Genomic DNA, 15,976 nt, shown 5'->3' with positions numbered 1-15,976 from the left:
TTTAGAGTGGAAATCAGGTAATCTGTTTTATCTTCTAGTTCTGGCCCTATTTTAGTGCATGACTGAACAAATGACATAATAATGTGGAAAGAATATTGTTCTTACCATACAGAAGTGTTTGAAAACTGTCTGAAAAATTATTTGCTGTGAGGTATTAGAAAAATCTTTTCTTTTTTTTTTTATTTAAACATGCACTGAATCTTACAGAACAATCATAAAATTACCAAACACTTTATGCCTTAAATTTGTATCTTCAGAATGATAATATATTTTCTCAAGTTGTTGTATGGACTCTTAGTTTGTGAGGCTTTGTCAGGGAAAGCTGTAAATGTGACAATCTCTTTAATTGTCTTCAGGTCAAGTGCAACGAACAGCCTAACAGAGTAGAAATTTATGAGAAAACTGTGGAAGTTCTGGAACCAGAAGTCACAAAACTGATGAATTTTATGTATTTTCAGGTAAAAGGAATGGAAACAAAGTTAATTAGTAAGCTTCTATGTTTATATTCCTGTTTGGTATGGTTAATAGTATGTGCTCAGATACTCAACCTAATCATTATACTTTTTTAGGGAAAAAAAGTCTCATAGAAGGATAGTGTGTCTAATGCCTGTCTTAAAAACTTTAGGCAATCCTGAAAGCATAAGACCTTCAGCATAAAATAGAAGGTAATTGTTTGTGGTCCCTGCCCAGCACATGGGAACAGCTCTGGCACTTTAGGAGGAAAGGAAATAGAAATATAATACATTTCACATGCGTCCATAAGAGTGTTGCAGCACAGGAATCGTTTGTTGGGGAGCGAGGGATCCACAAATCTGGACATCATAGCACCTGGTACAGCTTTACTACAAATTTCTGTAGCAGAGGCAAGCTAACCCAGTTTTTCTGACCTGCCAGCTACGCAAACTCAGCATGGACTGGAGAATAGGCATCTATTTTTCTTTCTCCTCCCATGCTGGCAGCGTGCCATTTTGTTCAATGGACTGAGGCTGTTTCCAGGCAGTGTTCTGAGGCAGCCAGAGCAGTTAGAGCCTGCAAGCCCCAGAGCGTGTAGGAAGAGGAGAATGAATGCAATGTGGCATTTCCTGTCATCTTCCTGAACTGGTGGATCTTACTGACTACAAACAGTCTCATTTCATTCAAGATTGTTGTCCTAAACTAAGAACAGATTCCTCTTTACATTTGAAGCTTTTGTCTCTTCGTACTTTCAATCTCCATCTCAAACGGCCCTAATGTGCACTTGGAAATACGCCCTCAACCATGTGCAAGGGTGTTTGTGCAAATTGGCATATAGTACTGCTAATCACTGGTGTTGTGTTTTTTTTTGTTTTTTTTTTTTTTAAGAGATTATACCTACAATCTGCCTTCTAATGCATATATATTTCCTCACTAAAGAATATGAAATCACTTGCTTCAAAGGCATTTAAAAATTGCGTGACTTCAGTTTGCAAAGAGTATTTCCCATTGTGCCAGGTATATTCTGTGGCTAAAATCACTCATGACACTTGTGCACACAGGTGGAACTGGAAAGCTTATGCTGTTGCCTTGTTGGCTTTGCATGCTTTAAACAGTTTTCTACTTCAGTGGTGCTTTTCACTGGACCCTGTAGATGTACCAAAAGTGGTCTGTTGTGACAGTGGAAGAGCCTGCATAGACGGGAAGACAGACAGCTGTCAGATCTCCACTTATGTGATAAAACTTTGTTTTCCTGGAAACATCATGGCTTTTACTCCCTGACTCCTCTTTTTTTTTCCCCTGTTAGCGAAATGCAATTGAACGGTTTTGCGGGGAGGTGAGACGCTTGTGCCACGCAGAAAGGAGAAAAGACTTTGTCTCTGAAGCCTATCTGATCACACTGGGCAAATTTATCAACATGTTTGCAGTTTTAGATGAGCTTAAAAACATGAAGTGCAGCGTGAAGAACGACCATTCGGCCTACAAGCGGTAAGCTGAAATGAGCAGGACCAGGGTTTCTGCTGCTGGGAGGCAGACCTCCCACGAGATGGCAGCAGTTGCTCCTTTTTTTGGGCAGAATCTCTTCAAACGTAGTCCTTTCACAGGTAAAACAGATTACCTTGAAAGTAGAGGTACAATGACTGCAGTTAAGCAGTTGAGTAAATCTCCGGCAACAGACAGTTCTTCTGTCTTTTAATGTAAAACTATGAAATGCTTCTGTCTTGGTGAACACTGAATGTATTGAATATGCATTGCTCAGTGCAGCTTTTCTTTTCAAGTTTCGGAGAAAACTGACTTTCTGGTCACTTGTGCTATTTTTGGCATCTAGTTTTGATATTTGTTAGCTGAGAGTTGTTCTTAAGGCATCTCGGCATTGCTGTTAAGAGGTTGTGGCTGCGGGTGTAGCAGGAAGGGGAGGAGGGCAGAGGATCAGCCGCTGAGAGTTCTGCTGGGGCAGCCAGATGATAGCAGGTAGCTTTTGTTAGACGCAGTGGTCAGGGCAGCAGGGGAAGATAGGCTATCTTTATGCCAGCTCTAGCATCTGTGGTCTTTCATATAGAAAAGCATTCAGGCAACTAGTCAATTTTATCTGTACTGACCCACTTATGTGAGATTTATTTATTTGTTTGCCTCTACCAGTAAGCGCCATTTGTAGTAGTTGTGTCTGGAGACCTCTTAAACTTACTTGGTTTGCTTGTTTTTCTTTGGAGGCATGCTGTTGGAGGATAAATTCTGGTTTTGGAAGGCTGCATTTTACTGGGTTGTTACGTGGCTTGGATCTGTAGAGCCATTGCCACCTGCATCAGTTGAGAAATTCACCAAATAGTTTTCAGTTTGGGTTGAGTTGGGTCTTTTAACTAGGATGCAGTGGGGCATTTGGGATTGAAAAACAGTTAATTCAGGGTATGTTGCATCTGTATATCTCTCATAGGGAACTTTCACCTTTCTTTTCAGCTGTTTTCTTAAAAAGCCTTCCCTGTTTTGTAGAATAGGCTCTTGGCACAGCTTTGTAGCATCCATAGCCAGTGTTTGGTTAATGCATTTTTATAATGGCCATGTCTCTCAGGTTCTCTTTTGGCTTGATTCAGGAGTTTTGAGGTGGGTGATGCACTGATGGTATTGCCATTACACTGACAGTTACAGGTTTGTTGACAACTTACAGTTCCACTGACTGTCTGGTAGATATGAGGGTAATTGGGTTTCAATTAAGATGGGATAAATTTGCTTACAAGCAGTGCCACTGAAGGGAAATGCTGTTTTTGTTTTTCTTTTGTTTACAAAGAGCTGCTCAGTTCCTACGGAAAATGGCAGATCCTCAGTCCATCCAAGAATCCCAGAATCTCTCCATGTTCCTTGCTAACCACAACAAGATAACACAAGTAAGTTCAAATTGTCTTTTTTGCAAAATACTGAATGCTTTACAGAACCATTACAATCCTTTTAGTTTGGTAGTAACCATTTTTCCTCTGGTAGTGCAACTCTTTGACTAATGCTTTTTTCTTTTTTTTTTTCAGTCTTTACAGCAGCAGTTGGAAGTGATTGTTGGCTATGAAGAACTGCTTGCAGATATTGTGAATTTGTGTGTGGACTACTATGAAAACAAAATGTATCTAACACCCAGCGAGAAACATATGCTTTTGAAAGTAGGTTTCTTTTCAGTACAAGCTTAAAGAAAGGTTGAAGCAAGACATAAATTGAATTCCTGTTGTTTTTGCTTCCTTTTGCCAGAACCAGATGAAATGAGTTACTCAAATGATTCCTGTTTTTCAATTCTGATGTCTTTTTTTTTTAATATTACATGCTTATCTATTTAGAAAGTTTCTAATCCATTTTTGTTCTTCATAAATTGAAGTTAACCCAACTAAATGGTAGCTTTGCTAGGAAACTAATTCTATTGAATGGTGTTAACACTTCATAACAACAACAGAAAGGAACTACTACATTTTATTTTTAGATATGTGGCAAATTTGTATAAAAGGTTTTTGGAAGTGACACTGTATATCAAAGCTTTCAGGGAACAGGCAGCTTAAAATTAAGGTTAGTAAGGAGACAAATTTAGTTAGATGGAATGTGCACGTGTAATAGGAGAGTGCTGGGCAATATGTAGCGAGGTCAGTATTACCAGCAACATGTACTGACAGTAAAAGAAAAGGTATAGATTAAAAATTGAGAATTTGTTTAATGACAAATATTTTGAATCACTTTGGTGTTTAACTTCTAAAAAACTCAATTTATTGTGACCAAACTGAAGCACACAAGTAGAACGTTTGCATTGTGTCTGTAGAAATATTTGGCATCTTTCATATTTAGGCCTTTTGTTCAGTAAATGTGTGCGTTGAACAGGCTAAGTTTCTAGCGCTTGACTCTTGTAAATACTCAATTACAGGTTTACATTAATGAGTAATTTGGACAAAATACAAATAGTTGTTTTTTTTTTGGATGCTTCTGAGTTCTTGTGTGTATAATTCAGAGAGATGCTGACGGCCATAAGAAAAGGAACAGCTCGGATATGTTAGTCCTAAACTTCTATTAGATATCTGTTTGCACATACAGAATTTTAATAAAATGGAAGTGGAAAAAATGGTATGTTAAAATAGCTGGGCTCTAGTTTGATTTTTTTTCATTGTTGTTTTTTTTTTTTGCTAAGCCTATTACAAAAAAGAAACATCATTTAAGGATAACGAATCAGGCTAATAATAAAGTTGAAACTATTAATACCATAAAAGAAGAACAATCTTACTGCAGCAGGTTTTTACCCCTGAGGTCCTTTTGCAGAGAATTTATCTTTTTTTTTTTTTTTTTTTTCCCAGGTTATGGGCTTTGGATTGTATCTGATGGATGGAAGTGTCAGTAACATCTATAAGCTGGATGCAAAGAAAAGGATAAATTTAGCCAAGATAGACAAGTTCTTTAAGGTTGGTTAAGAGAGCATTTCATAACGTGTAATTTTAAAGGTAACTGTCTTGCATTTTAGATGTGCACACAGTTTTATATAATTAAAAAAAAAAATCACTTTGCACTTTCATGTGGGTAAATAACAGTTTCCTTTCACTAAGATTTGTGTTTAATCGTTTATTCAATCTGATTTTTTCTATTCCCTGCGTACAGCAATTGCAGGTTGTCCCACTCTTTGGTGACATGCAGATTGAACTTGCAAGATACATTAAGACCAGTGCCCATTATGAGGAAAATAAATCCAGGTAAGGGGGAGAGGGAAACAAAGATGGGAGTATCTGGGGGCTGGGGATAGGAAGATCCCAGTAGGGTATATTTTTATAATCACCTGGTAGTCTGTGGTCATTACTCTAATAGGATTTTCACCTTTGTTTACTTTTTGTTTTGGATATTTCACAATTAATGTACTTCACATAGTAAATGCAATTGAAAGGACAGGTTATTTAATGACCTGTCTATGCTGGTGAACTCATTCTTGCATCTGTGACGTTGCTTATCACCTGGCTTGGAGGAAATTTTATCTTACACTAATATAATTTTTATTTTTTTCCTTTAAATATGAAACTTTCTTTAAAAGAAATGAAGGATTATACTAAGCAAGGTGAGCAGTAGTGCATGGGAAAATAGGCATGTATTGTATATGGAGCAGCAACTTAGCTTGTGTCCTTTTTTTTTTTTTTTTTTTTTTTGCGAGGAGTGCAACACAGCAAAACAGCTGGGGAATGCAGCCAGTTTTTATAGAAATGGTTCCATGGTTTATAGTTACTGCTTTGTTTTTAGTGGACGTTTCTGTGTTCCTCTGAGACCTTCCCTCTATGCAGTTATGTAAATTTAGAATGTAGTGCTTTGCATTTTAATTCCTGCAGAAAAAACATGTAACCTGCATGTAATTGCTAAGAGAAAATCAAGAGTAGTGAGCCTACTGAGCTACTAAAAGTGTGAGGCTACTTAACGTGACACTCTTGGTAGCATGTCTTTTGTGTCCCTCTTGATAACATGTTATTAGTATTTAATAATACATTTGTTTTTTGCTTGGGAGCATACTATAGGCTCTTCTTCATTAAACATGAATAAAGAAAAATATTCTGATACATTCTAAATGTATCTCATGGCCTTTACTTGTCCCTCTGCCCTGCCTTTCAGTCCTTTTCGGTCCTGTTCATAAGTGTATGCTCTTGAAGAGAACTGGTGGTTTGTATTTCACAGTAGCAGCCTTCAAAATCAAACAAACAAAAAAAACACCACCACCAAATCACACACAAGAACAACAAAACAAACAAAAACACCACAACAAACAAGCTTGGAAGAAGTGCTTTGAACTCAGAAAGGCAATCCATCACTAATTTGCCATGTGCAGGGTCGGAGGTAGAGGTGAGAGGAGAGGAAAGGCCTCAAATGGAGGAGAAGGAGGATTAAAAAAATAAAAAATTACATGTTTTCATTGTTTCTTTTTAGTATCAGTTGTACTTTTTATTGCCTAAACTGATTTAGGTGTGTTTTTTTTTTTTTGTCTTCTGGAACAGATGGACATGCACGTCTTCCAGCAGCAGTCCCCAGTACAATATATGTGAGCAGATGATCCAAATCAGAGAAGACCATATGCGTTTCATATCAGAACTGGCTCGTTACAGCAACAGTGAGGTGGGTGGGATTAGAGCTATTTGTGCAGACTTTACGTGACTAATTAGCAGCTATTGTTAAATGTCTGAAGACAAGGCTAGTAACCTTTGTATGATACTTGCACTAAAATTTAAAATGCTATCCTCTGATACAAACTGCAGTGTTCTTCTGCCTATATATATATATATATATGTATATCCCAGAAATGTTTTGCATGTCTCTTTTGGAATAGGTTGTCAAGCTCTTACTCCAAATGTGTATTCATAATGCATTGAATAAAATTATAAGTTAAGCAATTAGATAAAAAGCAAAATGAAGTGAACATATATATACACACGTGCATATTTAAAATACGCTGTATAAGGTTCATATATTTATATATATAAATAGAACTGATCTGTTTGCTGTCATGAATTAATTCGCAACAATGTGATTGGGAGTACAAGCGGCTTCTATATCCTGACCAGAATATGTGAAATTTGGCAAGGTAATTCTCTAGAAGAAAAAGGTGATATTAATATCCTGTATGCAGGTGTTGATACGTGACACTGTTTTAATGCTTAAAAGAAATCCGGTTAGAATATTGACTACGGAAGCTGGACACAGCATGTTCTAAAGCTTTTTGTTTGTTTAACATTGTTCTAGGTGGTGACTGGTTCTGGTCGACAGGAAGCTCAGAAAACAGATGCAGAGTATCGGAAGCTCTTTGATCTCTCTCTCCAAGGCTTGCAGCTTCTCTCTCAATGGAGTGCACACGTCATGGAAGTGGTATGTTTTCTGGGGAGTAAAAGCAGATTAAAAAATAGCCTGTTTGGAGATCTTGGACAGGTTTTGCTTTAACAGAACAAAAAATACATGTTGTGTTTTTTTTCCCTTACTTCCTCTCTTTGCTCTTCCTTCACTTCTTTTCTCCTTCTGCTCCAAACCGTGTTCTCAGAGAAAGGCAGCAAATAAGTTCTCAAAGGCTAGGAGTAATGTTGCAGCTTTGAATATCTAATAGCCTGTACAATTTCATATGCTGCATATAACTTCTTATATTTAATGGACAGGTGATCACCTGTGAGCTTTGGCCAGATGCTTTTTTGTTGCTTTTGACATACGTTTTGTAGACTGACTTCATTCATTTTTCCAAAACCTGCACCAAAGCATAGCCTAGAAATGGTTGAAACAGATGACATGTATGAGAGGAGCCAGACTTTCTCCTGTTTATTTCTGATGTCTGAGGGACTGTCAAGCACTGCATGAATCCAGTGGACATATCCAGAGACCCAGTTTTCTTTGTTCATTATTTTTAACTGCCTCTTTTGAAAACCAGTAGATGAGTTGTACTTTTTCCTAATTTATCCTGTTCTTACTTAGATCACCAGTGTATTTTATGGTGAAAACCTAGTTTTCCCTTTGTCCTTCTTAAGAGATGTTCCTGTCATCTGTTTTTGGCCTCTGCAACTCCCAGATCCATTCCCTTTATTTCTGTCACCACAATTACTGTATTCAGACTTTCTCTTCACAGGACAATGTTCCTATTTTATTATAACTTTGTAGAAAATTTCTCTTTCTTACCTCTGTTTTTATCTTCCCAGTTCTGAAACAAATTTTCCCTGATGACCACATCAGGGTTTTTCACCCTATTAGCTTCATGCTTTTCTTTGTCTTTCTGTTATATATGGATTCCCTTAAGTACTTCCTATGCAAGTTCATCTTCTCCCTGTCCTCCTCTGCCCATCTATTCTGACATGGATTCACTCAATATACATCATGTCCAGATAAAAAATTTCATCAAATGATTATTGTCCAACTTAACGCTGTAAAATTAATGACCCCAAATTACCTCATTTAATAATTTTTCCAGTGTCATCTTGGAGCACTCAGATTGCAGGGTGTGATGCTTTTCTTTGCCATAGGGAAATTTATGAAATTTTTAATCTGCTATAGTAGACAAATTTGTATCACTGTGTAATCTAGCAGTTGTGCAAAGATATCAACCAGAACCTATTATTTGTTGTGAAAAAAATTGTATTTGAATGTAACTAGAATTTTTCACCAGCTGTACCCTGATGGATGTTTATGCAGGTTTTGAGTATAATACCAAATATTTTTCAGATGTTCTTGAAAACACTAAGTTATAAGTGTTACAAGTGTTATAAGTGCATTATTTGTGTTCAGATATGTTTTGTGTTTCTCAGACCTTTTTTCCCATCTTTTTTTCTCCCTATTCTGCCATGTGAACTGCAGTATTCGTGGAAGCTAGTACACCCAACTGACAAATATTCTAATAAAGACTGTCCTGACAATGCAGAGGAGTATGAAAGAGCAACGAGATACAATTACACTAGTGAGGAAAAGTTTGCGTTGGTTGAGGTAAGATAAATCTTTTTTACCAGGATTTTCCAAAGGTTAATTCTATACAAAGGAGAATATTCTCTGTAGCATTTTCTATACTGAGTGGGGGAAAAAAAAACAGCATGCCCTGTGTTGACTCTGAAAGAGCATGCTTTTCTCCATTTGATACTTAGAAAGGGTGCAGGAAAACTAACCTCTTCAGAGTGACTTCCTCATTTATCTTTTTGCATTTACTAATTTCCCCTTTCTCCTGTTCCGTATTAAAAAAAAAAAGGCTCTTAAATTACAGACAAAATTTAAAAAAAAGTTTTTGTTCGTTTGTTTGTTTTTTCAGGTGATTGCTATGATCAAAGGTCTTCAGGTGCTGATGGGAAGGATGGAAAGTGTTTTCAATCACGCCATTCGCCATACCATTTATGCAGCTCTTCAGGACTTTGCCCAGGTCACACTTAGAGAGCCATTAAGACAAGCCATTAAAAAGAAGAAAAATGTCATTCAGAGGTAACATGCTTGTTTTCGTCTCCTCCTGCATCCTTTTTCCCCAGGTTTTATTAAATTTAGTGCAGATTGTCCAGCTGATGGGTTTTGTTCTGTCTGTTCTTCATTGTAGTTAGCTTGGTTGAATATGTACTGTGAGTCTAAGAAATTAAAAGCCCAGACTCGTAAATGAATGGCTGTCAGTATGGCTAAGGTGCAAATCTTGGCCATCTTGAGCTTCTCAGCGCTACCTCAGGATTTATTCTATTGCCTGTAGTTTATTTTAAAGAAAGACTAATTTTATTTTGAAGAAAGGTGTTACTGTCCATCTTTCTTACAATTCCAGTGTTTCCTTGTGTCTCATGTTTCTCTGACGTAAAGGAGGAGGGCTCTGAACTATTTGTTTTGAGGAAAAAGTGTAGAATGATTATTATGTGGATCAGGCTTTCTTGTAATTGTTAGCAAAATCATTTCTGGTTCCTTGAAGTTACGCTGAGCTCCAGAATCCTAAAAAGTGAAATGTTCCAAACAATGCACTTGGATGCGTGTGGGTCTGAAGTAGTGTGAATTGTGTCCAGTGTTTTGCAGGCCATCAGGAAGACTGTCTGTGACTGGGAAGCAGGTCATGAACCTTTCAATGACCCAGCTCTAAGGGGAGAAAAAGACCCCAAAAGTGGTTTTGATATTAAAGTCCCAAGGCGTGCAGTGGGACCCTCCAGTACTCAGGTATTTTCCCGTCTAATGGTTGTGCTATCCATCAATGATTATTGCATGTCATGTTTTCTCTCTGGCCTCAACTACTTAAAAAATGCAAATTTCTTTTGGAATGTTCAAAATCTACTTCGATTAGATTTGTATTTGCAAAAATGATGTATACTTAACATCGTCTTTCTGCGATGCTGTCACTTTTTATTCTGATGTGTGATTTTCCAAGTGTTCCATCTCCGTAATGTGACTCACTTAGAAATATTTTCTCATTGAGCTCCTAATGTTTAATATAATATTTGATTTATAAAGATTTGATTATTTCTTGACTGATTGCTTTTTAGACTCTTTGGCGTGGCTGGTGTATTTTTTTCAATCAAATCCCATAAATTATTGTTTTAAATTAGTTTAAAATGATATTTAAAATCCAAATACTCTCACATATTTAAATGATGACAAGATCTCTCATCTTGTTCAGTAATGAATAATGAAACTGCTCCTTAGAATCTGTTTAATATTGTGCTGCTCCTAAAACAACACGTAGTACAAGTGTGTTTTCCATGGTAGTCATCAAAATCCCATGCTTAGATGTTGGTTCTGTTACCTCCACGTAATCCCTCCTTTTTATTTTATTTATGAATTTGGAGAGCATATGGTCTCGTATTCGTAATTCAACTGAGCAAATGAGGTACCGAGCACTTTGGGTGCAAAACCAAAGGCAACTGTGATATATAAATAAAATATTTTTATACCTAAAACCTGTGGGGAAGAGAACACACCTGGATAATAATCTTGGGTATTAATAAGTTGCTTAAATTTTTGCTGAGGTGGGTTTAATGAAGATTTTGTGTTGAATTCTAATTTTCTAAACAAACAAACACAACCTTTATTTTTTTAAATATCACCACTAGTGTGCTTCTCCAGTGGTTGGTGTGTTTAAGGGCTTCGTTTCAGTGGCTGGACCAAGCCCTTTGGAGTACCCATTTGTCGTCTTTCTCTGCTCCTAGGCTGGCACACGTGTTTGTCTCGGCTGATGTGAGGAGGGCAGGTCAAATATATCCATTGTAGAAACTTCTTCCTCAGTCTCACAGCTCTAAAATTGCTGTTTATGAATATGTGAATTGGTAATGCTTGGAAATCTTTGTGAAATGACTTGAGAAGCTAATGGCTGAGGGCCTGGCTCTGCATTTTCCGGGAGGAATGGGAACTTTTCCATTTTCCTTTGGGAGCACCGGGTGGCTCTGATCCTTCTGAATGAGGAAACCTCTCAGTTTTAGAGCGTGCTGCCTCCCTTTGCATGCTTACTGCGCTGCTTTTCATTTTTAACAAACTAACACGTTTCCTCTGCTTCTGTTTCCCCCTTCCTTATTTACCCATGTGTTTTTATTAACGGATTCTCTCTCCCCTGCCTGCCCCTGTCTGTTGGTTTTTAGCTCTACATGGTTCGCACTATGACAGAGTCCTTAAACTCTGCCGAGCTGTTGAAGCAGCTCAAGGCTCTGGGACTGGAAAAGCTATTGCATGTGACACACAAGTTTCTGAGGCAGTCCTACACCTATCCGCCTCTTTTAAACTTTGGTGGTAAGACATTACTTATTACTTCTTCTCCTTTTGTGGTGATGTGAACTGTTCCACGGCAGACGCTCTGCTGCCCGATGCCAGCGGAGGCCCCTTGGCACGGGCAGGCATTTGTGCTGGTGCCTGGGCTAGCGCCGCGTCTCCTCCTCCTGCCTGCAGGGCTTTTTACCCCCACGGTGCCACAAAGTTTTCCATTTGAAGTGGAGCGGTCGCTTACTGATAGTAGTAATTCTCAGTGTTGCTCAACTAATGTGCCATGTGTATTTTCCTTTTTCCCCCCCCCCCCTTCCACCACAATTGTTTCCTTTAATGATACAGCTTTACATGGTGAGAACTATGTTAGAGTCCCTCATTGCTGACAAAAGTGGTTCCAAGAAAACCTTGAGAAGTAGCCTTGAGGGACCCACCATATTGGACATAGAAAAATTCCACCGCGAGTCTTTCTTCTACACTCATTTGATAAATTTCAGTGGTAAGATATGTAGATGATCAGTGTCCAGCTTAGCATGTCCTAACACCTCTAACACGACCTGGAAAATGTTTCCGATTGCCTAAGCCAACTTACCTTGGGTTTACTTACCAAAAACCTGGGTCTGGCCAAACTTTTTCTGAGACGTGATATTCAATATTGTGGTGGGATTTTTATTTTGACTTGTTATACGTTTCAGTTATAATGGGTCAAATTTCATACTGTTGCCTCCCTTTTATATTTTTTATGTATGCATTCATATAAACAAGGGACAGATAAGCCTATATGCAATGAAATTGTAAAAAAGGAAGTAGCTTTTGTGTTTTGCTTCAGGGTATTGATTTTTTTTTTTATTTTAATACAGAGGAAATGAGTTCTCTGTTGTGGTAAATTCGATGTCATTTCACTACTCTTACTATTCGGTTAATTGTAATCGGAAACATGCTGTCCTAAAGAATTCACCTACTGACATTGAATGTATTGAGTCCTTGTCATCACCATGCTGTGTTGTCTTTCATTTTTGTTTTGTTGCTGGACTCCTTTACCCTCCAAGAAGGGGGAGCCTGTTTTATTTCTATTGCAATGCTCCTGGTATAGAGCACTTTGGTCTTTGGAAGTTTTTAATGTAAAAGTTCATTTCTGTTTTGGGTCTCAAGCCTTCTGCAAAAGAAGGCTTGTGCTGAGCGTTTACTGGAGAGGTGGGAAACAGCATATCTGTGTCCCTGACAGTGGCCTTAGAAACTTTTTATTTTAATCCCGTCTTCATGTGTCTGTATATCATTTCCTGCCCATTAAATCAACAGGGATGTGTGGAGTGACTCAGTCCTCCAGGGGATAGGTGGTCCTGGTGGTTCCCGTACAACGTTGTCTCCTTTGCCTTCTGCTTCCCAAGCTCTGCGCACAGCTGAGAGCAGCCCCTAAATGAGAAATTAAGCTAGAAACTCCCCTGTAATGGTGAACGTAGTTTTTCCATTTAACTGGTAGTCTCATCCATGGTATTGTCTGTAATAAGGCACCTCTTTGGGGACCAACACGGAGTTCAGAGCTATTTGAAAAAGTTACGGGCTTTACGTTTTGAGTTTACACATCTGGCCTGTGAATAACTCACGCTTGCTTTTTTGTTTCACATTGCATCATCAGAATCATAATTGAGTTGTTCTTGAAGTGCTTCTGTAAGAAGTTTAATTCTGCCTTATTTATCCTGTAAGAAACCCTGCAGCAGTGCTGTGATTTGTCCCAGCTGTGGTTCAGGGAATTCTTCTTAGAACTGACCATGGGCAGAAGAATCCAGTTTCCCATTGAGATGTCCATGCCTTGGATTCTGACGGACCATATTTTGGAGACAAAAGAGGCATCGATGATGGAGTAAGACCTAATTGTGCTCTTTCACCAAACAATTTTTCATAATGACTGCCACTCTGTGTTATAATGCTTTAATTGGTTTTGACAAGCAGTAACTGAGAAGGTACTCTAAACCTTCATAAAGTTTTCTTCCTGCATGTGCTGACTTCCAGATTTTTCTGTTTTCTTTTCCAAGGGAATAATTGAAATCTTAAATCTGTCATACAAGTATCACTGCACCAGATGCTGCTCTCTGGATGAGCTCTTCTTCTGGCTTACTTTGTAGTATGCCTCCTTAATTGTAATCAACATCATTGATTACTTACTCAGTGTAGCCCACACTAGTAAGGGCATGGTTCCATTTAATTAAAACTATATCTGTGAAACAAGTTTCAAACTGTAAACAAATCTATACAAATTCTTTTTTAGAAAAGAAAGAAAAGCCTTAGAAAAGGCTTTTTTAAAGGAGCAAGTGTTTATTTTGAGTTTATATAAAAAAACCCTTGTTTTTATGACGTGTAGATCACTGTTGGCTGGATTACAGTATGTTGATTTTACCGTCTTGAAGAAGCATAATCTCTGCAGACATGTAACTTGTTTTCTTTGTTCTTTTTCATTCAGGTATGTTCTCTATTCTTTGGACCTTTATAATGACAGTGCTCATTATGCACTTACTAAATTTAAGAAGCAGTTCCTCTATGATGAGATTGAGGCAGAGGTAAAGCAACCTTACCTACTGGAGAAAAGAAGTCTGTACCTTACTGTCAAAACTATGTTAAAGGCTAAGACCTGTTGTAAGAGATACAGAACAAATGGGGATAAGGAACAGGCTGAGAAGACAGAGGATGGGTAACTGGGCTGGCAATAAGTTGCGAGGAAACATGTTGATCTGTGGAAAACCACTTGCATTAATACTCAAAGCTGATGTCATCTCTTGTGTTAGGAAATTTAGAAATGTTTACTCTCTTAATGATTGCTAAGCAGTGGGAAGTCTTGGATTAAGTTCCCCTCTTCTAATTTTAAGTAGCCATAAATGCTCGTATTTTTTCCCCCCAAAGGTAAACCTGTGTTTTGACCAATTTGTCTACAAGCTGGCAGACCAGATATTTGCATACTACAAGGCAATGGCTGGCAGGTAGGTATTCCAGCAGCAACAGCTTTTATTCGTGCATTTCTGCTCAGGTTTGTCATCTACTGTGCTTAAGCACTTTCTTCTTTTTTTTTTTAATAGCCTGCTTTTGGATAAACGGTTACGTTCAGAATGCAAGAATCAGGGTGCAAGCATTCAGTTGCACCAATCCAACCGCTATGAGACACTGCTGAAACAAAGACACGTCCAAGTGAGTTAGCTCATTTTCTGTTGTATTTGCTTTCCCTGGCGATTTTCCAGTGATACTGATTTATGTAGGTATGTAAAACTACTTCTGTGCTTTACATTCCGCCATCTAAGTGGCAGAACTGACCTTTTGAGATCATTTTTTTCTGTTGTATGAAGGAGTGAATTAACACAAATCTTAACAGGTCATGTTTTAAGGTGAATGTCTGTTGCAGTTAAGCAAACACAAGCCCAATAGAAATGTCTTGTGTGGTAGCATTGTCTTCCTAATAATGTCTTTCACCAGTTTTGAATGCGTTGTTGGCACAGTGTCGTGGAGGCAATAGGACGCTGATATAAATACCTAGATGTAAATGCAGCAGGTTATTTTACTTGTTTTTGTGAGAACTGAGAAGTAAGGTAGATCCATCTACTTTATTTCTTTTTGTTTGGAATGCAAGATCTCCATTTAAAAGGCTGTTACTCTGGGATCTCATAGTTCCTGTGCAGCTTGTCTTGTCATTTAATATTCTGTTCAAAGCTTAAGAGCATTTTTTTTTTTCTTTAGCTTCTCGGTAGGTCGATAGACCTGAACCGACTGATCACTCAGCGCATTTCAGCAGCTATGTACAGGTCAATGGAGCTGGCGATTGGGCGATTCGAAAGTGAGGATTTGACTTCCATTGTGGTGAGTGTTGTGCTGCAGTTTGGTCAGAGCGTCAGCAGTGCAGCTGGGTGCCTAGAATGCTACGTATTTTTTTATCTGAGCAATAGGTTTTATTTGCATTGAGAATGATAGACATCTAGCCTTCCCCCCCCTTTTTTTCCCCTTTATTATAAATGTGTGTGTTTGTTAATGGTAGAATCCAAAACTGTTTTCTGAGGTTTTGCTGGAAGTCCTCTAGATATTCGCTCAGTGGATGGATGCACAGTCACTCCTGTAGGATGAAGAGGCTGAATTATTAAGAGGCAAACTTGTTTTATCCCAAACCTTAGGTAAACGTATGCGTGGGAAAGAATTTAAGCAGCCTTATAAGAAAAATAACAAAACTGTTCACTCTGATGTTTTGTTTTCATTTTTCTGTATGTGTGAAATCATATGGTGCTACGGTTGATGTTTGTCTTGTTTACTAAATCAAGATTGACAACCACCCCCACTAGAGAAGCAGTTTATCCTTGCAAAAGGCATTCTTTTGTGGTGTAGTTAGGATGTGCAGCTACGT

The 15,976-nt window shown here is 38.1% G+C and overlaps 1 protein-coding gene across 4 annotated transcripts in view; it reads left to right on the top strand.

Annotated features, from left to right (window-relative positions):
• Positions 1-15,976, top strand: part of CYFIP1 (cytoplasmic FMR1 interacting protein 1) — a 63,123-nt gene that overhangs the window by 14,747 nt on the left and 32,400 nt on the right. For 2 of the 4 annotated variants that reach the window (XM_084506202.1, XM_084506203.1), the window contains exons 5-21: positions 357-458; positions 1,760-1,941; positions 3,236-3,332; positions 3,468-3,596; positions 4,764-4,868; positions 5,062-5,153; positions 6,432-6,549; positions 7,174-7,296; positions 8,761-8,886; positions 9,203-9,369; positions 9,924-10,071; positions 11,947-12,100; positions 13,306-13,462; positions 14,060-14,156; positions 14,497-14,573; positions 14,670-14,778; positions 15,322-15,441. In XM_084506202.1, coding sequence (XP_084362328.1) covers positions 357-458; positions 1,760-1,941; positions 3,236-3,332; positions 3,468-3,596; positions 4,764-4,868; positions 5,062-5,153; positions 6,432-6,549; positions 7,174-7,296; positions 8,761-8,886; positions 9,203-9,369; positions 9,924-10,071; positions 11,947-12,100; positions 13,306-13,462; positions 14,060-14,156; positions 14,497-14,573; positions 14,670-14,778; positions 15,322-15,441 — 2,103 coding nt within the window. Of the gene's footprint in view, positions 1-356; positions 459-1,759; positions 1,942-3,235; positions 3,333-3,467; positions 3,597-4,763; positions 4,869-5,061; positions 5,154-6,431; positions 6,550-7,173; positions 7,297-8,760; positions 8,887-9,202; positions 9,370-9,923; positions 10,072-11,483; positions 11,632-11,946; positions 12,101-13,305; positions 13,463-14,059; positions 14,157-14,496; positions 14,574-14,669; positions 14,779-15,321; positions 15,442-15,976 lie in introns of those variants that run through there. The other 2 variants (XM_084506204.1, XM_084506205.1) reach the window with 2 other exon arrangements.

The sequence above is a fragment of the Aythya ferina genome (assembly GCF_964211825.1).
Source record: "Aythya ferina genome assembly, chromosome: 1".
NCBI classification, from domain to species: Eukaryota; Metazoa; Chordata; class Aves; order Anseriformes; family Anatidae; genus Aythya; species Aythya ferina.
This window is presented reverse-complemented; position numbering and strand designations above follow the sequence as displayed.